The sequence below is a fragment of the Ambystoma mexicanum genome, chromosome 14, assembly GCF_040938575.1.
Source record: "Ambystoma mexicanum isolate Mex_15411 chromosome 14, UKY_AmexF1_1, whole genome shotgun sequence".
In the NCBI taxonomy this organism is placed as follows: Eukaryota; Metazoa; Chordata; class Amphibia; order Caudata; family Ambystomatidae; genus Ambystoma; species Ambystoma mexicanum.
Genome location: NC_090940.1, coordinates 374,304,099 through 374,329,897, shown reverse-complemented (window position 1 = coordinate 374,329,897; position 25,799 = coordinate 374,304,099). Strand labels below are relative to the sequence as shown.

General features: G+C 46.7%; 1 protein-coding gene across 2 annotated transcripts in view; it reads right to left on the bottom strand.

Moving 5' to 3' along the window:
• The window catches only part of TOGARAM1 (TOG array regulator of axonemal microtubules 1), a 1,414,449-nt gene that overhangs the window by 1,098,978 nt on the left and 289,672 nt on the right, over positions 1 to 25,799 (bottom strand). For both annotated transcript variants that reach the window (XM_069637491.1, XM_069637490.1), the window contains exon 8: positions 16,791 to 16,958. In XM_069637491.1, the coding sequence (XP_069493592.1) occupies positions 16,791 to 16,958 (168 nt within the window). The remainder of the gene's footprint in view (positions 1 to 16,790; positions 16,959 to 25,799) is intronic.

Below are 25,799 nucleotides of genomic sequence, written 5' to 3'. Positions count from 1 at the left end.
TTCATTCATCTCCAGACAGGTAATATAAGCATGGCCCCAGACCACCAAACCAAATTTGGTTGCCAAAACAGCCTGTATCTTGTATATCTCCATTGCATGGAAAATGGTACGGCCACAATATTGTTTTGCGAAGTTGTTGACCGCCATACCCCTCTTAGCCAATGTAGTTACATTCTTTACTATACGGTCATCACATTTGGCTATTTTATTCATGTGAATGCCCAAATAATCAAAGGTTAATACCTCATCTATGATAGTCTCACCTGTAACAAAAGTTGGTTTAGCACATCTGATTTGTTTTTGAAGGGCAAAGTACATTCATTTCATCTCAGTCCTTAGGATAATCCTAGGAAGGGATCCTTGACCAGGTCTCCACCGACCAAAGTCAGGAAAGTCATTTAGGGACAGAACTTCACACCCATGTAACCCAATGGAAGACAGGGGGATAGCAACAGATATGTAAACTTACCCCCCTGACTCAAATTTATCCAGAGACCATTGCTGGTGTTCCTGAATCCGTTGGGGACACAATCCTTTGCTCTTTGATCCGGTCCAGGAAGGCCCAGGGGCCACGGGTGCAGAGGTCATGTTCGGCATTTGGATTTAGTTCTGGTCAGTCGCGGCACGTAGCAATCTGTTCGAGAGAACTTCCAGTATAACAACCACACGAGGAAAGATGAAGATTACTGTGGGGCAGATCAACTTAGGACGGTACGATGTAATAACATCACCGCAAAAATTTCTCCTGACAAAAAAAAAAAGACGCCCTCAGAAGGGTGAGAATCTTGGGAGTTTTAGTGTTTGTGTAAATGAATTAGAAAAATCCGTAAAGTAATAGTTTGGAGGTCTGTCGAGGAAATAACCGGGATTATTGTTGTGTAATGGAAATGGAAAGAATGCATTTCTTATTGGTTTCCGGAAAGGTCAACGGGAGTATTGATATGTTGTTTCTCTCTCTGGAAAGAGAAGAATACTCTGCCTTGCCCACGTTTTCCCTGCTTGCGTCTTCCAAGTATCCATGAGAATAACCTGGGAGAAACGCCTCAGGTTTCTCACACAGATTCCGTTGATGTAAGAAGGCTGAAAGTGCAGGAGCAGGCCTCTTGTTACACAGGGTGAAGATCCTCCAAGTTCCAGGGATGCAGTCAGGAAGACAACAGTTCGAGGTGGCCCTGGACGGAGCTGGTCAACGGAATTCATCCAGGGACAATTCTGAAGGCTCAGAAGGTATGGCTCCTTGAGCAGAGGTCAGGACTGGTGTTTCCACCAGTCCAGGGATCAAAGCACCAACGAGGGTCTTAGGATCAGGCAAAGGAGCAGGGCTTCACTAGGACAGTTTTGGAGCCGATGCTGGCCAGCTTCAGGGGACGTCCTCGGGTCATCAGTGGGCTGCACTTCTTTGTAGAGGTCTTGCCACCAACAAATGCCCCTCTCTCCACCTATAAATATAGGGTTGTGTGATAGTTTCTATTATACAATACAAAACATCATTTTTTCTTCAAACACCAGACTATCACAAAAATCACAGACAGGAAGGCGTCCTTTTGGAAACCTTCACGGACGCGTGTTTTGTTGGACATTTTTTTAAAAAACATTGCGATAGCATTTTGAAGTCCATGTTTAAAAGTGGGGTGCATTGAGCCCGAATTACAGACCGACGCATCGTCTACTTTTAGTTATGTTGAGAGACGTGTGATTTGTAAACCTAAGCTGCGGCTGACTTCCTTTGTACAAATGTATAAACATCTGTACTAAACACAGATGCCATAAGAAATTAGATTGTGGGAGGAACTACATATTTAACCAAGATGAGAAATGATATGGTTACTGAGAAACTATAATTTCTGAAATTTGGAAAGGAGCACAGGCTAGAATTAAGCCGAGGTGCGATCACGCCTATATTCAAATATATATGCTATTCTTGTGTATGGGGACATGAAAAGCATATTACCTGGAAGAAACACACTTGTCCTGAAGAAGGCAATAAAATCAAGGGTTCGACAAGCACAAGGGATAGTGCTCAATTTTACCAAAGGGCCGAAACATGTCGACTATTGTAAAAGACTAAAAAACAACTAGTCTTTCATCCAAACTGCTACAAATTCATGTGGTGTGTTGTATTTGCGAAAAAAACCATCACAGATGTTTCTGTGTTTTAACTATGTATAACTGTGTTTCGGGAATCATTCCTTTTTTATGTAGAATGATGCATTTTGTAAAATTGATTTAAAACGTATTTTGTGATAAAGTAAAGTAGTGGAGTGTGGTTTATCAGTTTGATTAACTATGCCCTGGTATGCCCTGTGATTTTTGTGATACAGTCTGGTGTTTGAAGAAAAAATTATGTTTTGTATTGTTTAATAGAAACTATCACAACCCTATATTTGTAGGTGGAGAGAGGGGTAATTTGTTTCTTCTTTTTTGTGATATTTAGCTAATATATGCTCTCCCGTTAATAAGCGAGATTACCTTAGTTGAGGTAACACCAGCAAATGCCTACAGAAGACCTCCTATTATACAAGATTTGGGGCTGGAAGCATGAGCAAGCCCACCACTGGTAAGGATCTGCGCCATTCAAACAGGCAGTGGCTAACCAATAATAGATAGCCACTGGCCACAACATCTGCCTAGCAACAGACATTCAGCAACCAGGGATGTGTATTGGGACTAGATAGACCCAGCCCCCTCCTCTGGTCACACACACAAACACCCACCCCCCCCCCCACCCCTTAGACCACAAAAGCCGCAGCTTTCCGTAGGAAAGGGCATTCCATTTAAAGGTATTTCCTGACCTCAGAAGGTAGGAAGAAGGCCAAAGAACAATATGGTCAAAGATCAAGCGAAAAACCTTGTGGCACAGCCATTTTATGTTGCTATCCACCTTTAGTAGCCTTTTGTGATAAATGAAAAAGTGCACAAGTAAAATGTTCCAAAAACAGTAAAAATATCACTGCTGCCACAAGCTTGTCTTAGGCACAGTGTAAAAGTAACCAAAAATACATTATATAAAAAGATAAAGGATACAAAATATCCCAACTGTACTTCGTTCTAAGGTGGTGTGTGCAAATGTAAAAATACAAGAAAATCACAGAGATCCATAGTCTCGGACTATTGGACTAATCAGTTTCCCAACAGGAATGAGTAAACAGTCAAGGAAAGTAAAGCAGATGCTTTACTTAACTCCAAGAAGCCAGGACAGGGTTACAAAACAAAGCAAAACGAAAGTGCACCAAATAAGACTATGGGCTGAAAGCAGCAAAAAGAAAACATTTTCCAACAATATTCTGCAGGTGTCAAAGTAATATTTTGCATGCAGTGGAGACATGAAAGAATCATTAGTGATAAGGACGCAATGCATGGTCTGTAAATTAAAGTTACTCACCATAGTGACTAGAGTACTCATAGTCCCCTTTCCTCCATCCTTGTGGGCGTCGCCCAACATGGGGACAGTACCGGAACCTTTGGCAGAGAAAAATTGAGCTGCACCGTTAAATTTAGTATAGCGTGTGCGGCCTCGGACGAGTTAACGGCGTGCTGAGGTTCCGCCCTCCGGGACCCCACCTCAGGCCCCTATTCTGAACTTGGTGCAGTGAAGGTGCTAAACAGCATGATTCACTGTGCCAAAAGAGGACGCCCAGGCTCCACTAGTATTCTCAAGTGGGCCCTGGCGTCCTTGTAGAACATGACGGTGCACTGTGTGGATTGCGCCCGTTTTTAGTTTTTTAGTTATAACGGGTGCAATCCAATCTCGGTAGCATTTTTGTAAAATAACGACATATTTGTTATTTTACGAAAATGCTGCCGAGAACACAGGTGTGTATGAACACGTTCCTATACACAAAGTGAGCAGCTTCAACATTGTAGGATGTTGAAGCTGCTTATGGTGTATAGGAAAGTGTTTATATAAACCTGTGCGGTGAACACCCATGTGTTGTATATGAACACTTTCATGTACACCAGAGTAAGCAGCATCAATGTTGCAGAATGCAACGTTGAAGCGGTTTGCTTTGGTGTACATGAAAGTGTTCATATACAACACACAGTTTTTATATTAACACTTTCAATTTACACCAAACAAGGCTTCTTGTGGCACTCTTCCCAGTCTAACGCCACCAAAATGGTACTGTATTTTGCACTATTTTAGCGCACATATTATACTGGAGGAGTGCCACAAGAATACCCTTCCAAAAAGTCAGATTACGCATGTGGCGGTTGCTAGGTTGGTTTCCAACCCATCCTAGCAACTGCCACATGTATTCCAAAAGTGGCACATTCCTTCCTACTTTGGAAGAATGTGCCACCTTCAGAATAGGTCTTAAGTACCAAAAAGGTTGTTAAGCCTTTTAACGTCCTTTTCGGTACTTAACACCTGGATAAGAATAGGGGCCTCAGTCCCCTTTGAACACATCGGACGCTTAGATACCTTGCCGCGCCTATCACATATTAGCCTTTGGCATACTAGCGGGCGAAGGTGAGTGGGATGCATGAAGTAAAGGGGACTATGGACTAGGAGTACTCTTGTCACTACGGTGAGTAACTTTAATTATTCATACGTCCCGTCCCCTTTCCTCCATCCTTGTGCGCGATTCCACCGAACAAGACCACAGGGTGGAGCTGTGACAGCCTGCCTCAGATCTAGGACGAAGCAAAAAGGTCCTTCAGAACCCACTGACCGAACTCGGCATCACAACTGGAACTGGTGGCCAGGGAATAGTACTTACAGAAGGCTGATGGAGTGGTCGCAAGTAGCCGCCTTGCTAATGACATCCCAAAAAGCATGTCTCTTGAAACGCGACGGCTGTGGCCTTCGCTCTGACCGCATGGACGCGAATCCCCTCAGGAACTGGTTTGCCCATGGCCGTATACACCTCTGAAATGGCCTGAAACATCCAACGGGCGGTGGAAGCCTTGGAAGCCGGAGAACCGAGGGAGGAGCCCCCAAAAGTCTCAAACAAAACTTCAGATTTTCTGAAGGATTTCATCAGAGAGAGATCAAACTTGAGGACCCGCTTGAGGTCCAAGTAATGTAGGGCCCGCTCTACCTCAGATTGTGGGATATGGATTAACACCAGCAGGCAGATCTCTTGATTCAGATGAAATGGAGAGACCCCTTGGGCAAGAAGTTTGGGTGAGTGCGCAAGATGACCTTGTCATTGTGAAACGTGGTGAAGGGCTCGTACGAAGACAACGCCTGCAGCTCACTAACCTTGTGCGCCCAGTTGAGTGCTACCAGTAAACCGGTCTTTAGTGTTACCAAGCGGATGTCCGCAGAGGCCATCCGCATGAAAGGCTTGCGCTGCAAAGCTGCCAGAACCACATTCATGTCCCAGGCCGGGTGCAGTCTATGCACTGGAGGAAAAAGCCTAGACAACCCATTAAAGGTGGGTCTTAAACACCAGGTTGGCCGCCAAAAACACATGCTCATGGGAATTCTTGTAAGCCCCCAATGGCAGCCAAATAAGTAAGGAAAGTATCCACCTGAGCTCTGGAATGAGCCAGGTGTGCTGAAAAAGACAGTACGTCATCCAGCGGGCAGGTGACAGACTCAGCTGGTCAGGAAATAGGCCGGTCTGGATGTTCCCCTGCCCTGCCCTGCTCTGTCAGGAAGCCCCAGCTGCAGATCGGAAGGAGGACGGGAACCTGGGAGCACGACTGCAGCAGTTCCGAAAACTAGGGTCTCGAAGGCCAGTGGGGGGCAATCAGGATGAGGCTGCAGCCCATCGAAGCCCAGAAATTGCAAAGGGTCCGCTGGAGCAGAGGGGTGGGTGGAAATGCATAACACCTGCAGCCATGCCAACAGATCTGGAAGGCATCTCCCAGTGACCCCGGCCTGCCCATCAAGCAAACTGGGGTACTTGGAATTCCAGGGAGATGCCAACAAGTACAGGTCTGTGAACCCCCAACGCTGGAACATGGGCAACAAGGAGTTGGTGTGCAACGCCCACTCGTAGGTGTTGAACCCCAAGCGGCTCTGTTGGTCCGCTTCTGCATTGTTGTCCCCCAGAAGGTGGATCGCAGAAATTCAAACACCTTCAGTAAGGGCCCATTCCCAGATTGATACCGCCTCCAGACAGAGGACGGGGGTTGGGGGGGGGGGGGGCGGAGGGAACAGATGCCACCCTGCTTTTTCAGGTATAACATCGTAGTAGATTTGTCAGTCCTGACCAGAACAGACCTGTCCCTGATGAGGGGCAGAAATATCTTGAGGGCCAGGGCCACTGCCCTGAGCTCGAGCAGATTGATATGCAGGAGGGCTTCCATTCTGGACCATGAATTAATGTATGTATTACTTAATTTATACAGTGCACAGTAACGTGTATGCATCTTGTCACTGTTCCAACTAGTTCCATGCAGGTAGAGCAGAGAAGTTACATTGGAGTTTACAGTTACATTGTGAATCAGGGGACAGTTACAAGGTGGGTAGGGGAGCATTGGGAGCAGACAGGGAGGGAACACATAGCCCTCCAGAATATCCCCCAGTCCAAAAGAGAGAAGTCTGTTGTCACCACCAGGGTAGGCTCTGGCCAGGTGAAGGGGCTCCCACTGAAACATTGCCGTCCATCATCCACCAGTGAAGATCAGGGGCGTGGCCTGAACCCATGGAGTAAGGTTCATGTTATTCAGTGGTGAACAGTGAATCTCGAGACACTGAGCATACCCACATTTGGAGGAGGTGTCTCTCCAGCGCCAATAAGCAACACCAGTGTAAATCGGAGCATTTTTGCCGAGATAACAGCCTCTAAACTGAGGGCCAGGAGCAGGCAAGATGGCGGACGCAGCCCTGCTTTCAGGAGGGACCGCGGCTAGCGTGGAAGCAGACCAGACCGGCGACTGCAGAGGCATGGTGGGCTGTCCCCGAGCTGGCGAGGGGAGAGAATGCAACGGAACTGAGCGTGGGGAGCACTGGGTGCCAACCTGCAATCCTCCCGGGATTTACAGCAAAGCCCTGCGGATGGGGACGCTGTTGGGGGACCTGCGGCGAGACGGACCCAACAACGGGTCCAGCGTTGTGTCGGGGTGAGAGCAAAGACATCCTACTGGGTCCCGCCTGAAAACCACAGAGAGTGAACACAGGACTGCAGTGCACGGCACTGAGAAGAGTGGGTGCCGTTGCTGGCTGGGAGCACGCGATTAAAGCCCCTGAAACGTGAACGTATGCCACGAACAAGAAGCTTGGAGACCTGTAACCCAAAAAGAACAGCGACTACGGCTGTGGGCCCGGACGGCGTAGATCCTAGAGAAATCAAGGGCATTGAAGGAGTGCGAGAAACATGGTAAATTGCCCCAGATACTCTACCTGAAATAACGGCACACGCACCGAACATAGTGTTCCACCCACTGACACCAGTATCGAAATGTACTACGCTGCGGTTCAGCCTGCAAGGTAACATGCCTGATGGCGGTCATTTTTGCCTCCCACAGCTGAGAACAAAGGTAAGCGCTACACGGTGGGACTTGAGGCAATGCTGGGTGAAGTAAGCTACGCAGGCGTGACATTTTCCCTCTGCAGAGCAGCTGCGTAGACACAAACCCATACGCGTAACGAACCTGGGAAGTGCATAATTAAAAGGAGCCCACAGTTTAACACCCAAGATACGTGGGAGTGCTGCAAAGAGGGCGGAGGACGGCAATAGAAACATTGCAACGGTTACTGTTAAAACCCATCTGGCCTCTGCATCGCCATGCCACTGAAGGGCTGATTCGGTGGTGCATGACAACGAATGTACTGTGCAGGAAAAGGGGATAGAGGCGCAAGAGGTCTCAGCGAGGCAGCAGAAAGTTGTAAGGCGCTGTGGGTAGATATCCCTATTAGGCAGTTGACATTGAGTGGCACAAATAGACTGAGTACTGAACCAACCAGGCATGGAACACTAAAGAGCCAGTGTACAACGCTAGTGGTCACGCGCTGCCTGGAGGAGCAGCGACAGGGTTGTTGAGCAGACATATCTCTAAATCTACTGCAAGAGCTACTACGCAGGTGGCAATAATAGGTGCAGCAGGGATCCAGCAGGACCCACGAACACCATGCTGCAGCACAGTCCAGTAATTAAGCAGCATCAGAAGGAGTAAGTGTCAGGCCGCACCTCAGGATCTGCCTTGACATAAGCAAACAAGGGTATGTCCCCTTCCAAAGGAAAGAAAAAAGCTACAATCATGGACTCCTTTAATGCAGCCAGACCTCATGAAACATTGCAAACCAGCATGGAGGCACTGGCGGCAGGGATGACCAAGTGCTTGAAGCAATAGCAGCACTGAGAACATTTATAGATACAAAAATTGAAGAGGTCAAGGTCGACATGCAATTGATGCGGCAAGATATACGTAACCTAGCGGAGAGAGTAACGGCTACAGAGACCAGGCTGAAAGACAACTGGGCCCATGAAAGCACTAGAAGCGACTGGAAGAATTGCAGAAGAGAAACGCAGTGCTGGAATCACACTCCGAGGATATCGAAGGGCGAGCCTAGCGCAGTAATGCGAGATTGCTGTGTGTCCCTGAGGGGATGGAAAGCCTGAACCTCACGAGTCTTGTAGAAAGCTTGCTATTACAGGAAGTGGGTGCTGGTAACCTCTTGCAGCGGTTTGCAGTGGAAAGGGCCCATAGATCCCTACAGAAAAGACCTCCCCAGGATCACACACCCGACTGATGATTGCAAGGATCTTGAACTTTCAGGACAGAGAGGTCATACTAAAACACTCGAGAGAAGGCGGGGAGATATGTCGAGACAATTCCAACATAGCCATTTATGCGGACTACACGCCCACAGTCCAAAAGAGCCAGAAACTCCTTTGGGAGTGGGGAGACAAAGCTCATTGACATGGCTATTGTTTGCAGATCAGAAATCTGTCCCAACTGAATCCACACAAAGGAAACTTAAGTTAGACAGGGGCGACACATGGCCACTTAACTTGGGCCCACAGGTCTAACCCACGCAATGGTTGGTGTCGGCCTGTTGCTGACAAAACGCAGCTTGCACACAACAACCTGGATGGGTCATGGCGGTGCAGGGGTGCCCGAGCGCTGCGTGACGGAAGCAGCTGCTGGGCGAGTTTGTTTAGTTCCGTTTGTTGTTCACTTTGTTTTAGGCACTTCACTTGACAGGGCAAACGCATAAGTAAGATTAATTGGGATGGGGAGGATGCGGGGGTTAGGGATGCTATGGCGAGTGGTGTTAATGGCAGGGTACATATTGTGTGGATGGGAGAAGGAGTTGTAGGAACGAAGGGGAGCAGTTTTATGTAGTTATGGCGGCAAACATTAGGATACTAACATGGAATATTCGGGGAATGGGTTCATACCTGCACAGGAACCATGTGAAATCATTTCCTAACAGAAAAAAAAGTGGCTATCGCACTACTGCAGGAAACCCATCTAACGGAGGGCGATATGACAAAGGTGAAAGAACACTGGGGAGGGGACAGGAATATGGAGTGGCATATTCCAAATACACTCTAGGAGTTTACACATGGATAAACAACACTGTGCACTTTCGGTTACTGGGGATGGAGGCAGGCGCAGATGGGAGGTATCTGATACAACAGGGTTTCATAGAGCAAGTGGAAGTATGTATAGTTAATTCCCATTTCCCCAACCATGGTATACCGGCGCACCTGAATATGCTATGTGCTAAAATAACACCGTATAGGGAATGTTTTTTTATTTGGAGAGCTGGGGCCGATTTCAATTGTGTCAGGAACATAGATTTGTACAGGTCCTTCCCACCAGTGAATAGATCAGCGGCGACCTCCACAGCACTGAATACATTACTGGGGAGCCTGGACTTGGTCGATGTATGGAGGGAGCTACAACCCCAATGATAGGGGCTATTCCTACTTCTCTCCACCGCATGACCTCCACACCAGGATAGACTACCTATTCATGGGTAGGAACCACTTAGCAGAAGTAAAATCGGCCCAATATTTGGGCAGGTCTGTATCGGACCACTCGCCATTACTGTTGGAGTGGCGCATGCTGGGGCCGAGACCTCCCATGCCTATGTGGTGCACGCCCACAAATGCCCTGACTGACCAAGCTTTTAAGGTGGAGCTTAAAACCAAGCTGCAGGAATACATGGACCGGAACGTAGGGAGTGTAAAAGACTGGACCACATTATGGGATGCGATGAAAGTAGTGGTGAGATGGGAGGTCATTGCAGGTGCGGGTGGTATTCGTAAAACACTGAGGGCGGAACTGGAAAAGTGGGAGTTAAGAACAAGGAAACTAGAGCATAGGTGAACCAGGAGGCGGAGCTGGACTTGACTGAAATCAGGAGGAACCGTTGTGATGCCTGGAAGAGGCTGTCAAAGTTTGATTACTCTGTGAAAACCGCCAGGGCACACGTGGGGCGGAATAAGCCGAAACAGGCTGTTATCATGGCTGTGCAAGAGGGAACAGCCAAGACACTTGACCACAGTGCTCAAAGATGACAGAGGTAATGCACGCAAGTCGCTACAGGGAATTAACCAAACCTTTAGAGAATACTATTCCCACTTATAAAAGCACGAAAAGCTAGTACCCCAAGAGGACTTTCTAGGCACACTAGAAGAAATAGGTTTGCTTAAGTAGGACAGAACGAAGTGCGAAGGGCTAGATCAAGATATCACAACTGAAGACATTGGTGAAGCAATTAGATCACTAGCCTCCAGTAAGTCTCCTGGGAGCGTTGGACTCTCCCCACCACCCCCAGAGTTCGCTAAGGAATATGCGTCGACGCAGACCCCCAGTGTTGCTCGAAGTGTTTAAAGAAGCTTATGATAGAGGGATACTACCGAAAAGTATGAGGGAAGTGCTGGTGATCCCGATCCCTAAACCGGGGAAAGCCACTGCCAAATGCAATTCATATCGGCCATTAGCGATGTTAAATTATGATAAAAAATATTGACAACTATACTAGCTAAACGGCTCTCTAGAGTGATCAGGGACATGGTGCACGGGGACAAAAATGGCTTCATACCGGGCCATAGCACAGCCTTGAATCTGCGCCGACTAGAACATGTCATGGCCCAAACAACCAACTCACAGGAACAATACGCAATAATCTCGCTAGACACTATAAAAGCATTCGACTCGCTGTATTGGGAGTGGCTGATCACTGTGTTGAGGGAGTTTGGAATAGGTGAACAGTTTATCAAATGGGTGGAAATACTATACACTACACCTGTGGCAAGGGTCAAATCCGGGAGGGTGGTGTCATTGGCCTGGAACATAGAGAGTCACCAGGCAGGGGTTCCCGCTCTCGCCGATGTTATATGTGCTTGGGCTAGAACCGATAGCAATTTACCTCCGAAAGCAGTTCCCGGAAGAGGGTGTCTGGGTGGGGGGAGTTAGCCACTTGGTATCGCTATACGCGGACGACGTGTTACTATACATGAGGGACCCAAAACATAATGTATCTGTGATAATGGAGGTGCTAGACAACTATGCAAAAGTCTCGGGGATCTGTTACAGCAGACAAAAATCTTGTATTTTCCCAATAGCGGGCCTGATCGGTAAAGATGTGGAAGCATTACTGAAACTAGGGCTTCAATGGCAGCTTGAATCATTCAAATACTTGGGGGTGGACATCAAACACACACCTGAGCAAATGCACGAGAGCAACACAGCAGCTGTGGTGAACGGCTTAAAGGTAATCTATGACGTTCTGGTCCAGGTTAACGTTATCAATGATGGGCAGGGCAGCCATCACCAAAATGATAATCTTGCCGCGATTCCTATACTAATGATGTCCACGATTATATCAAAGCTCCCTTCTTCCGATTACTGGAGGTGCTGTTAAGGAACTTCCTGTGAGGTGCGAAAGACACAAACTGACACTCGCAACACTATGTTTGCCTTATAGGGAAGGGGGATGCAACTACCAGACCTCTAAAAATATTATCTTGCAGCGCAACTCGTGGCTAAATGGCTCTCAGATGAGGCTACCCATGAAACAGGGCTAATACAGCGCCTGGTGGCTCTGGCACGCCTGAAGGAAATATTGTGGGTGCAATTGGGGAGCACCCACATGCTTGTAACACTAGGGAGGCAGGTGTGGCATAGGACCACGACACTGTTCAGACTGGGGCGTCCTTCTGCTTCTGAAACCCCAATTGCTGCTGATGTATGCAAAGGTACAATGGATCTACCGGTGGTGAGACACTGGGAGAGATGGGGCATCTATACCTGGGGTGATATGTATTAGGAAGGGGTTTTCAGGGAGTTTGGATCCCTAAAGGAAAAGGAAGGGTTACCTAAAGGGCAGTTCTTGTGGTACCAAAGGATTCGGAAAGTGGCAAAAGAGAGGTGGGGGAATTGGCCTGAGGAACCAGCAAAAAATCTCTTAATGACCCTGCTACACACCCTGAATGATGGCTAGAAACTGGTGTCCAGACTATATAGCCTACTGATAGACAGACCTAATCCCAAAGGGACAATACTGAAGGAACGGTGGGAGGTGGACCTGGGAGGAGGTATAACAGACAGGGAATGGGAACGGGTTCTGTTATACCCCAGGGAAGTGTCTAGAAACTCCGGATTCAGATAAATTCAACTGAATGTCATGTACCGCACTTACATGACACCGCAAAGGATAGCTAAATTCAGTAATAAAACGCAACCACTATGCCCCTGGTGCGGAGTAGAGGAGGCAGGGCTGAAGCACATGGTTTGGAGTTGTGTCCATATACAAAAGTTCTGGACATGGATAGAACAGGGCTGCAAAAAGGCTGGGATAGTATGGTATACTTGGTCCCCGAAAGAATGTTTGTTGGGTGCATACCCCAGGGTCAGCTAATTCAAGCATGTGGTTAAATACATGGACATGATATGTATACTGGCCAAGAGAACCATAGCAATGGCTTGGAAATCAACCAGGGGCCCGCAATAATCACAATGGTACAAAGAATTAGAGCATTGGACAGAAGCGAAAACCAGAGTCTGCGGTGAGGGGGTGGCCAGAGCAGAGGAAAATGCGAGTCATACAGATGAAGCTTGGAAAGCACTGGTATGGGACATGTTCCACCCCTCGGATGACAAACCGACATGAACACATGCAGATCTTGTATAATAAAGCGCACCGAGATACCACTACACAATTATATTTGAATAAAGATACCCATGATCCACCACTTAGATATACATTTCACTTTTACTAAAAATAAAACTCATACCTACCTGCAAAAAATTGAAAGAGATGCTCAATGATGCATGTTATCTGTCGGGTGAAGAAAGTTTTGGTTTGTTAATTGTTAACCAGTTATTAATGGCAAGCTACCATGCACACACGAAAAAATGCTTCAGAACTGTGTACCTGCTATTACATGTGTAACTGTCATATATAAATGCTAATAAAAACATTTTAAAATAAATCCACCAGCGAGGATCTGGCAGGAGGAGCAGGGGTATTGGGATCCTATCCTAATGAGACCTTGTCTCCTGATCCCAATTGGACGCCAGGTGGAGTTGGAGGCCCTTCGTCTTGAGGTGAGCGTGCTGTAGTCAGCATGCAGGTGGCCATCAGGCTCGCTAGCCACTGGGTACTTAGGGGCCCGGCCCTCCGAGGCGCTGGGTTTCCGCTCCTGGTCAAAGCGCTTAGGTGTGTTGTAATAAGGCTGCGATGGGTAGATGTACCCAAGAGGACACCAGATACCTGTACTGTACAATCCACTGCCACTTCCAGAGGGAAGGGGACTGGGATCTTCTGGCAAAGCCCATTCAATGGACGAGTGCATGGGCGGGCCTAGAGGTTAATCCAAGATAGCTGCCGGCCTGGCATGCTCCACCACGTGTGCCTCTGCCATTTTGAAGCCGTGCGCCACGCCCTGGGTGGGAGGGCGCAAAGGCCCTGAGCCATGAGAGGCCTCAGACATGGGAGGAAACAGCTTGGATCTTGCACCCAAAACCGAAGTGTCAACCTCAGAGATCACTCTGGTAGGCGCTGAACCCTCGGCCGGCTAGCTGGTAGTCGTAACCCCTTGACTCATGACCTCGGAGCAAGAACCGGTAGGCTGGGCACCCTCGGCACCTGAGCCAGTAATCAGTGCTGGATCAGGCAGAGGACTGACTCTTGGAGGTGGCACCCAACAATCCCTTACCCCTTGGGGTCCAAGAAGAGGACAAACTTGATCACCCTTCACAGGACAGCCCGGTAGGACCCCCGGGGTCCTCGGCTTGGGAGCCGATAGCGTTAAGAGGCCCCTGGCCTGCAAGAACCTGAATCCGAGGAACCCTTGTCTGTGGGAACCCCGGGAAAGGAGTCGGCGCGCTGAACAGAGGGCCTACCTTGTCTCGATGAGAGGTCCTGGAGACAAAGTCCTTAAGGTGGGGCAGAGGAGAAGTGTGGAAGATCTCCTTCCATCGCGACAACCGATTCTTCAATTCCCCGTAACCGAGAGCGCTGCATGCCAAGCACGCTTCCGAGCGGTGGCAGGCCCCAGACACTCAAGACAGAGTGTATGGGGGTCCGAAGCCGGGAACGAGCGTTCAAATGGGACACATCTTGTGAATTCTCATGCAGCCGAGGGAGGTAAAATAAGATTGAAAAAACAAAAACGGGGAGCAACCCTAAAGTTTAAAAAGTCTCTGCGCTGGCTGGCAAATCTGACAACGTTTGTGCGGAAAAGGGCACACGAGGCGGGACACGAGGCCACACCTCTGCACGTTATACTAAATTTAAAGGGGAAGCTCATTTTTTTGCTGCCAAAGGTTCCGGGTAACGTTCTCATGTTGCAGGACGCCCACAAAGATGGACGAAAGGGGACTGGAAGTAGGAGTATTACTTTCCATAGAAAAATATGACTGATAACTGTTTCTGAAATGTTTAACACATTCTTGGAAGCCCTTGGTTACAGTTGGCAATTGTTTCATTCTCTCTCCACTTATAATATATTATTATATGTGCCTGTGCACTAATACTTGTATAATTCCCTAGGGATACAAATTAATAGAGAGCATTGTTTTTAGGACGTATGGATTTATTACCTATGTTTCATGTTTGCTAAAACTGTATTTGCCTACTTTTTGCATAGCCTACCTTTACCACTAGGTCTAGAACCTTACACAAATAGCAGGATTGGGATGAGTCTTCAGGACACTGTACTGTATGGTTCAGGACAGTCTTTGGTTTTACAGTTCCCTGGTTTACCCCCACACCCCTTTTGATTCACGTTGAGTGTTTATCCTTGGTAAAGGACCCACATATAAACACTGGGGGTTAAGAGTCCTTATATAAGCATTACCATTTTAATAATATTTTGGTATTGTTTTAATATTGTCTATTAATACTATACAGTACTTATTTGAATTTTATATGTATTTTATTAATATAGGTTTCAGTATGTTAGAATAGTGTATTTTCTAGAGCTATGTGTGCAGACAAATTATACTGCTGTCGACCTAGTAGCCCTACATGAGGTTTAAGCTTTGTTACACTGACCACGTTACCTACACTAGGAGAGGTTTGGGTTCCCTTTGTCAAGTGTGTTAGCATATTCAAAGGGTGGTACAAAAATGCCTTAACATGAGCTAAAACTGTAGAACCTTTCCTCAGTGCCAAATAAACTATCTGGTGCGAATATGTCATCTGGTGCCGATGTACCGGTTTTACCAGGCACGTTTGCATCAACAGCTCCTAGCGCTTTCTGATTAAAAAGCAGTTTGAGAGGAAGGCAGCCCATGGAACCGCATCCTGAGCAGACCAATTTACACCCCGAAATTAAGGGTGCAGCCAAAACTGAAGTATCGATACGCAATCCCGAAGTATGAAACGTATAGGATACTGCACCCCTCTAGCTCTTTTTGGCAGCCTCACGATTTCAGACTAAGGGCTTCATTAAATTGTTGCCAGTACCCTTGTTTCCGGGTCGGCAAACTACATGTTTGCCTGCGGGAGCCGATGTGCCCGACAGGTCTGACCCGTCCAGGCGCAGCAGTCACAGTAGGCAAACCCATCATGGAAGCACCGGCACGGTTAGCAACGGTCCCGGTACTTCTGTGCCCCCCCCCCACTCCCATAGAGTTCTATGCGAATGGGGATTAACAAATATAGTGGTGCCTAACTTCCGAGCCGCCGGACTTGTAATGAGCTGGTGGCACTGGGAAGTCAGGCGCCGGTACATTTTTACGAGTCCAGCAGCAACCCGACAGTAGCGCCAGCAGGGTTACCGCCGGACCCGTAATGAGGCCCAAAGTCTTTGATCACCTACAGTACTGATCCAGATGTGACCTGGAAAGAAGGTGGTTGCGCAAAACCTCATATGAATTCCCTCACACGGGGTGCAATAACTCAAGGGATTGCAGTTTCCCAAGCACAGTGAGAATCTGTCACCAAACGTTACTTCCTGCAGAGGATGCACTGTTTGAAGCCTGTATGACACAGCATGCGGGAGACCGAGGTATACGCTTAAAGGGAAAATATTCGAAATGTAGTTGCGCCCCATAATGGAAAACCCAAAAAGGAGACACGGAGAGTAATGCCTCTAAAATGGAGGCAACAGGTAGCACTAGGAATATCTGACCTGCCTATTCAGTGGGAAAAAAAAAAAGAATAGGGTGCAGGGGTTGGAGATTTAACGGTAGAGGAAAGAGCTAGAGAAGGGATGATTTCCTCCCTTTAGAGTCTCTTCCATCAATCCAACTAGTTAAATGTGACAGCTGCTCCTTTTAATCAGTCTTTCCTGACCTGCCTAAGGAGGCAGGCTGCCCTGACTAATTTGGCAGGAGGGAAGAGCAAGAGAAATATATATGATGGGGGTTGGCTTACTAGATAAATGATATTAGTACAGTCAGCATGCAGATTTAGAAAACTCACCAACCTTTAGTATGTTTTGGATATTTTTGCTGCTCTTTTGTGTGACCTCTCATAGGGCAGGGCATTACTTCTTTCTGTATGGTCTCTTCAAAATCCACACCAGCACTTCCATAAATCATGCGTTGGCCAATTACACTGACATCAGAGCTTGACAATTCTTTAGTCATCGTAACTGTATAACAGAATTGAAAGAAAAAAAAAAAGATCAAAGGTCTTGCCACAAACCACTTTGAGAAATTACAGTAGTTTGTGTGCATGATACCCATCTAACATGTCTTTCAGAAGTAGAGATCTTACTCCACTAAATCTTTAGTGTGATTTCAAACTATAATTTCTACATTTCAGTTTATGGCACACAGTTGCAGGAATAGTGTATCTTAAAGAAAAAGCATGACAGTCAAAGATTTCTAAGACTGCCACCTCCTTAAACTACAATAGCGTACGTGTGGATTTATTTGCAGAAAGAGCATCCTAAGAAGTACAACATGTGGCAGCTCAAAAGATTTAACATTACTGAGCACCTACTCTATTGGATCCTTCCAGTTAGGAGTTTCTATTCTAAGATCCGAGTGATAAAAAATGAAAAAAATTCAGTTAATTCAGGGTCAGTGGTTTCTACAGAGGAGCAGGATACTAATTGTAAAAAAGCTTTTCAACAGAACTGCAATTTTCTTCAATATTGACCTAACTTGTGAAATTCTGAACTTCCTGACTGGGTAGAGGCGAGAGGCTAAAGCAAGCCCACAAGCAGTTTTTAAGCCATTCTGCCTGCATTCCTTTTTGTGACTGACAATAGACTAAAATGAACACCAGGTTAAGAGTCAAAAGAGGAAAAACATTTCCAGCCCTAGTACTAAATGCATAAAATGTGGAAGACTCCAGCCTAGTGGTACAGCAGTTTTATAGACATGTAGCAAGACATGAAGGCTTACAAGCCTCATGAAAGCAAATGTATTATTCCTATAAAGGCAGATTAAGGATCAGGGGTCAATATGAATGATAACTCTTGCTGGGGTAAAAATAATGGCTCATGTTTAGGTAACTCCAGGTAGTACAAAGTGTCGGAGGGCACCACAAAGATTTCTACTGAAAAGATAATATAACTATCTGCAATGTATTCTTTATAGATGTTTTGACCTGGAGCTTCCAGTCTGTAAAAGATCCTGTGGCATCCGGATCTCATTAAGCAGTTTTGAAGAAAAAGTAAGGTAACTATACCTAACTTAAGGCTGGTGCTCTCAGTTGACCCTTAGCAGGGTTGCACAGTTAGATCCAACTATTTGTTGAAATGTTTGTACTATTTCATAAATGCGCAAAGGCGGTAGATAATTTTCCCACAAGAAATGTTTAATTCACACTTCCAGGTTAAATATTTCAAATTCAATTCTCATGTAGCGAAGCAACTCGAAAAAAATAGGTTGATTCATCAATAAGCACATATGCCAATGCATTTCGGTCTATGACCATCTTCAGGGCCATGCTTAAGTGAATATTTCTCAGCGAATGCGATCGGTTCTGCACGCGAATACCGCGGACGCAGGAACGCTGGAGACTACATTTGAGAGCACTCAGATTAGAGGACAACCAATTTAAAGCAGTTGACTGAATATTCACTTAAGCATGGCCCTGAAGATGGTCATAGACCGAAATGCATTGGCATATGTGCTTATTGATGAATCAAACTTTTTTTCTAGTTGCCTCGCTACATGAGAATTGAATTTGAAATATTTAACGTAGAAGTGTGAATTAAACATTTCTTGTGGAAAAATTATCTACCGCCTTTGTGCATTTATGTAACAGTACAAACATTTCAACAAATGGTTGGATCTAACTGTGCAACCCTGCTAAGGGTCAACTGAGAGCACCAGCCTTAAGTTAGGTATAGTTACCTTACTTTTTCTTCTAAACTAGGTAACTCTAGGTCTCAATCGAGAGGCAATGTTACATTTCCCCCATTGGCACAAGTTGTGACATAGCCACAATCCACCTTGCATCCACCAGTCTCCAGACAATACTCCACCTACAACAATGCTGCTGTGCCCATCGTACACAACTTTCTAACAGTGAAACTAACTGCTTTAGCCAGGACGCTGCCACAAGGAACCCTATTCTCCAAAAGGAAGTGCTTACACATCAACATATCATGGAATGCATTAACTATATTAAGTAATGAACTCTGGCCATTGTGAATTTACTTCTGTCTTTTCAAGATAAAACCAATCTTCCCTCAAAGGGAACTCATTATTTGACATTCATTACCTTCAAGCGATACAAAACTTGGTCCTACTTTTGATTAGAAGTTGAAGGTGCCCTCTCCCCAACACAATATCCCAAAATCAGAATAATGGAAACACTCAAGTAGGGAATGAGAACAAGAGAGAGATTGCAAGTTGAACAAAGTTTATATAAAGAAAATTGTGCACACAGAGAACTCTGCTGCCCGGAGAGCGCTCTGCCAACAGATACACGGGCAGCACATTAAAAAGGCATCAAGCGTCATAAGTGACATCAGATTACAAATGTACAATCCTGCAATTCGGTTGGGTCGTCTCATTGGTGCGGTATGTATCCATATGTGTCGACCTCATGGGATTGGTGGGTGCTTAGACATCACTCTGTAGCACGTGGGTCGGCTGGGCTCATCTTTGCGAGGTGAAGGTCAGGCCGGCAAAATGACACTTTCTCTGACTAACTGAACTTGCAAAAACAGCATTTGAGAGTATGAGACAAACGACACTCATAAAGTCAGGTAGTAATGTGGGTGCCTTTCAGAGTTTATACACAAGTTATAGCAGGCCTTGTACCCTCTGCACCATGGTACCCATAAACCTAGCATTCCCATCCCAGGTGCCCACCTTGGAGTTTTTGATCTGCCTAATGCCTCATGGTATGAATAGACAAATGTTAGGATTAGAAAGAAATATACGTGTGTCTGGGATCGGGGCTCTCGAGAGTGTCTTTGTTGGGTCACTGCAGGGGGCCAGATGTCCATCTGTATCAAAGAGCAGAGGGGCATGGGCCAGGTAGTTTACAGCTTAGCAGGATGGGGGTCAGTAGAGACACATGCAGGTTTAGTGGAGATGGATGGGTTCTCAGGCAGATGACTGTTCTGGTCTCACACAGTGCAATGAGCTCATCTGTTCTGGGATGGCACGGAAGGGTGCAACAATGAATAGCTGGACTTCCGTGAGAACAGAGATTGTGCGAAGTTGGCAGGGAGGCGGGGGACCTGGGCTGGTGGTGTGAAGCGCGGGGGAGAGGGAGAGATGGGTTTTTGGAGATCATTTGCCGGTCTAGTTAAAGATGGCGTATGGCGAGGTACCTAAAATGGAGTCTTCGTGTGTTAGTAAAGTCTAATTGCATAATTTATTGGTTAGTGATTAATAAGTAATTAACACAGATTACAGCTGGGCGGATGGGGGGGGGACATCTCCCCACTCTACTCCACACACACCCCCAGACCCCCACCTATCCGCGGTACAAGTGAAATCTGTGCATGAGGGAGTGGTGAAGGGGCAGAATAGACCATCTCCCTCCCAACAAAGTACAGGGAAACAGAACCAGGTCCTGTATTTTTCTTGGGTCCAAATCCACAGGTTCTGCATATATTCTGTGGTGGCCTTTAAAACTAACGGACCTGCATAACCTTCACATAACTCCTTCAAAACCTTGATGTGGAAAAGGTGTGTTAGGAGGTCTTACAAAAGTCACTACCTGTGGCAGGACATAGAAAAGTCAACCTAGCGTTAGGTTAGCAAGGTTATTCACAACTGGAAGTGAGCAAAGCCACTTTCTTACGTAGTGTTGACCAAGCAGCAAAGCTGAACTAAGGAAAAAGGAGGCACTGCTTATTACAGTGAACATTTGCCATACATTTTAAGTAAAAAAATGGACATAGGATTCCAAGATGGCGCAGTGATGAGACGGGTGTGAGCTGCACGAGCTCCGCACACCCAGTCCCTGAAAGCAGTAATCAAGGTTGCAGAATCCAGAGATGTGGCAATTCCTGCCAGCGAGTTACTCCGGTGAGGCAGTGGTGACTGAAAATAACATTGGAGCAGCCACAGTTGTGACCCCAATCTTCGCCGAAGACCCTCGTACTCCAGAAGGTAATCAGCGGTCATCCCCGGTGGAAATGCCCAACATCCAGAAAGGATGTGGGACCCGGGCCAGATGGCGGTGATGAGCTGAAGGTTGGTGACCCTTTAAAGTACTGGTGGGGATAAGATGCTCTACCCGAGGCACTCAGAAGTTGGCAGTGTGGGCGGACGCCATCGAAGCCACACCGGCACTCGGTTTGCATCCCCCGCGAGCGCATCAGTACAGCTAAAGGAGGGCCCAACCTCACTGTGATAGCAACCTGGGCCAACTTTAAAGCTGGCAATACTGCCTAGAATAATATGCTTCCATGTTCCTCCTGAAGAGTCCATCATGTATGTTCACACTATTCCGGCAGATTTACACTGTTTTACAGCACAAAATCAAAGCTGGAATGAGAATATCTCCTGGAGGCAAAAGGGGCAGCCCGGTTAAAGCAGATCAATCTCTCACATGCTTTCACTAACTTTGTCTGAGGTCATGGTTGCTGTAACTAAAATCTTTCTTCCCTTCACATGCCTAACAGATATTTACAACCAGATTCGTTCATCAGTGAGGCCATAGCAACCGGTGCTGCCAGCAGTTGCAGAGATTGGTGCATAGGGCAGAAATAGTGCATACAACAGCAGAAATAGTGTATACAACAGAATGGCCCTCACAGAAGTGATGTCTCAGAAGGAGGCTCACATTGCGGCATTGCCAGCAAGCAGTGTAGAACAGCACAGGTGGTGGATTCAGTGCTGCAGGTCAGCCATAGGAGTGTACTCCACAGAACTGAGGCTGCCCCCTATTGAACATACAAGAAGTGTTAGGAGCAACCTGTTCCAGCGCCCAATACCCAGATCAAAAGCTAAAGAAGCGACCCCATGGGCAAAACAGCAGAGGAACTTACAGGGAGGCGCCATACAGAAGTGCTGGGGTCTGGACAAATTAGAAGAAAGCAAGCGAGTATAACCCGTTCTCTCAGAGCCGGTTCCATCTACACTGGACCAAACATCTAAGGCAATGGATAAGGAAGACCTGAAGCAGTGCTTCAACGAATTTCAGGACACACTGACTAAATCCTTTCAAGCGCAATTTGCTACTTTCAAGGAGGAATTGAAGCTTACCCTTCAGGAAATTAAAGGGGACATTGCCTCACTAGAAAAGCGGACAGATACCGTGGAGAATGCCATATAAGAACTTACAAAGAGCCACAGGAAGAGCAATGACACACTGGAACATCCAACACGTTTGGCCGAGAACTTAGATTCACAATGTGAGGACTTGGAAAATAAGTCAAGGAGCACTAACATAAGAATTAAGAATCTCCCGGAAAACGTTGGAGAGGGATTTTAAGGAGACAGTGCACCCAGATGTGGAGATCGACTTTGACTGCATTCACTGTGTGGGCCCTAAGAGGGGAGCCGGGCGCTCGGCCCATAGATGTACTGGTGGCTCTCACAAAATATTCTCAAAAAGCAGCAGATTTTGGAGGCGGCCCACAAAAAGAGGCCAGCCGAAAATGAATGGAGTAAAGGTCCACTTGTTCCAAGACTTCGCACAATCAACTCTCATCAAAAGGAGGGCAAGGGGACCGGTAGTACAATTCCTGGCCCACAAGCAGGTTTTAAATATAGATGGACCTTTCCTTTTGGCCTGGTCTTTCCGTGGGAAGGGAGGCAGCATTGCATCCACACATACGAAGGTGTGACCATTTCACAAATAGAAGAAGAGACTCCACCCCACAAAAAAAACAGAAAAGTCTGGCATCCCCCTATTAAAAAGTTGTGCGAGTGCTCGAAAGTGAAGAGGATCAAGGACAGATGGAATCCTCTCAAGAGCACTAAACCAAGGTTGGAAGTGGGCGATCTGAGGGGGGGGGGGGGTGGCAGCGCCACATCAATCGGCAGACAAACTACACATCGGCTTACAAGCGGTCATCCCTGCTCTGTACCTGTCTTTGCCATCTCAGCAGGGCCACAGTAATTGGTATATTCCTGCTCTTTCATTTTTCTGCGAGACCTTGAAGGAGGGTAGTCGGGACTCCGACTTGAACAAGGAAGGCTGCAGTGCTCTATGACTTGGTGGGTCGGATCGGAGTTCTCAGCGCCTGCTGGAATCCGCATGCACGCATTAGGATTCCCCCATAAATTATGTCTGCGATTTTTAAGCAGGTCAACTCCAGGGGACGCATATCTTCTGGGCTCCTTAGGAATGTTGTAAAGTTGTTGGTTATGAAGTTGGGTTGGGAGGGTAAGGGGGTACAAGAGGGAGGGGGTAGGTATAAGACTTGAAGACAGTGGGGAAGGAGAGATGGGGATAGGCACAGAGGCTGGGGGCAGCAACATCAGCTCCACTAAAGGAAAGGGGTAGCGGAGATGGATCACTCTCCCCAGATCGTGGTCTTAATAGCAGAGGCAGGATACGAAACAAGGCAATCTGCCCATTCTAGCTCCAGACATATAATGTGTGCAGGCTAAACTCCCCGACAAAAAGAAGGAAGATGGACATGTTTTTGCGTAGGTAGCAACCTGATGTCAAAGTTACAAGAAACACACATACAGAAGTTGTACAAATATAAACTGAGGCTGCAAGGTTTCCCGAATATGTATCAGGTAAACGCCGAAGGGAAGACGGGTGAAGTCCTGGCTGTATTTCGACATAACCCAAATCTACAGATCGTGAACTCAAAATCAGATGGGGGATGGAGATTTGTCTTTGTCATACCTAGGATGCGGGCGCAAACACTTACAGTGGCATCGTTTTACTCCCCCAATTCTTGCCAAGTTGGCTTCCTCAAAACAGTTTTGTCGAGTTTGGAATTACATACCATGGGGGAGGTCATCTTGATGGGAGACCTGAATGTGGCATGGGACCCAAAACGAGATTGTAGCATGGATATATTTCAGGGCTAACCTGCGCGGCGAAAGCTCTGAAACGCAGGGTAAAACGGTTGACATTACAGGAGCCCTGGAGACTAACTCAGGGTGAGGCAAAGGGGTGCACATGCTACTCCCCAGTAGACGGGTAATTCTCCAGGATAGACAATATTTGTGCCTGTGAAAAACCAGAGTGTTTCACAACTTAGTCCCTGGGGATACCGTACTCAGGTGGCCAGGGAAAGGCCATCGCTTTTGGATCCTGACCAAGCGAGGCAGGATCACCTGGGTAGGGAGTTTTCGGGGGTTGAGGGACAGGCACACAGTGGGGAGACGTGGTAACCCCTTTTTCCACAACCCATCTAACCCCTATCCCTGATTATTTAATGGGAAACTACAGCTCCCATAATTCATCCCCACTTTACATGGACAACAGTACGTAGCCAAGGAAGATGAGGAATGAGGTCAGAAAGATTATCCCCACTGTAAAGAGGCCAGGCAAAATCAGGCACGTAGTCCTAACAATGCACACCTGCCACTTGTTAACACCCCCTATGAGGATAAAATGTTGCATGCGCAGGCACACTGAGCGAGGCTGGGTAGGAGAAGGAACAGCTATTTCAGGGCTGATGCGAAACAGACTAGAATTTGGAAGCCCAACGGGCTGATCAGCAGTTGCCAGGACCGAAACAGAGCCAGGCGAGAAATACACACTTTTGGGAAGCCGTAAGCGTTCCAAGACCAAAACAGAGTGAGCGGAGGAAAGAAACCTTCAGGTTGCCAGAAAGTGGCCGCGCCCCTCCCGGGTGAACAGCAGAGTTGGGGAGGAGCAGAGGAGGCGTTGGTAATAGCCTTGACTGCTTCATGAATAAGATGAAGGACGATCAATTAACACAACCAGTGAGTTATCGAAGGCAACAAAAAGTCTGGTTTGTGTTAAAAGCAAAAGTTAACTGTAATAAAGTTGAAGGTTGCACGTGTGCCGATAAAACGTGAATGGAAAGGACAATTTCAGCAACTGAGTGGTTCTTAGAGGCAAAGTCGCACATTCAAAAGTCTCTGTGAAATGTTATGAGAGTTGAAAGATATTACAGCGGGAACCAAAGGAAAGAAAGTTGAATAAGAAGAAAGCGAAGTATGTGAACTCTGACTATGCCAAGAGGGAAAAGTATATGTACTTTGGAAAAGGCTAAGAGGGGAAACTAAAGAGTAAGAACTGCAAGTACTAAGAGGTATTGGTGTTACAAGATGAGGAAGATTGTGAATTGTAAAATTGTTGAAAGGGAACTCAAAGTGGTCATGCAGAGCTCTATGTAAAATCCTTGCAGTTTCGAAGTCTCAGACAAAAAAAAGATACCCAAGATAAGAACGCAGGGAAGGGAACGCCCACAAAGAAGAGACAGGTGTGAGCCCGACAGAGGGAAGCCTGTGCAGAACTGTGAGAAAGTGAATGTTTGTTTGTTAATTATATTTGTATGGCGCTCCAAACCCAGAGGTAGAAAGGCGCTTAAGAATTTGGTTACAGCGTTGAGAAGTATCTTAGTTTTGCATACTTCGTACAAGTTTATAATATATACACACATATATATATATATATATATATATATACAGTGATCAGTAAACAAGAGCAAATGCGTACAATATACAGTTTTCAATATAAATACAGTGTCTAAGCCAGTTACCGCAAGGTCTGGTGTTAATGGCGTTATTCTTTGTTCAGAAGCCAGTTGATGACCTGCTTCCTAAAGATCTGGAAGGCTTCGACAGTTTTGATGTTAAGCGGTAGGGAGTTCCAGAGTTGGGGGGCAAGCACTGTGAAGCTTACCCCTCCAGCTCTTTTTAGGTGGAACCTGGGCACTGATAAGCGAAGAGTGTTGGAGGATCTGGTGGAGGGTTTCAGGGTGAATTTATTAGCTAGATATGGTGGTGCAAGGTGGTTGAGGGATTTGTACGTGAGGCAGATGATTTTTAGATCAATTTTTTGACGTATGGATAGCCATTTGCAGGCTTTCCTAGTAGCGGAGATATGCTCTTGTCTGGGAATGTGGAGGGCT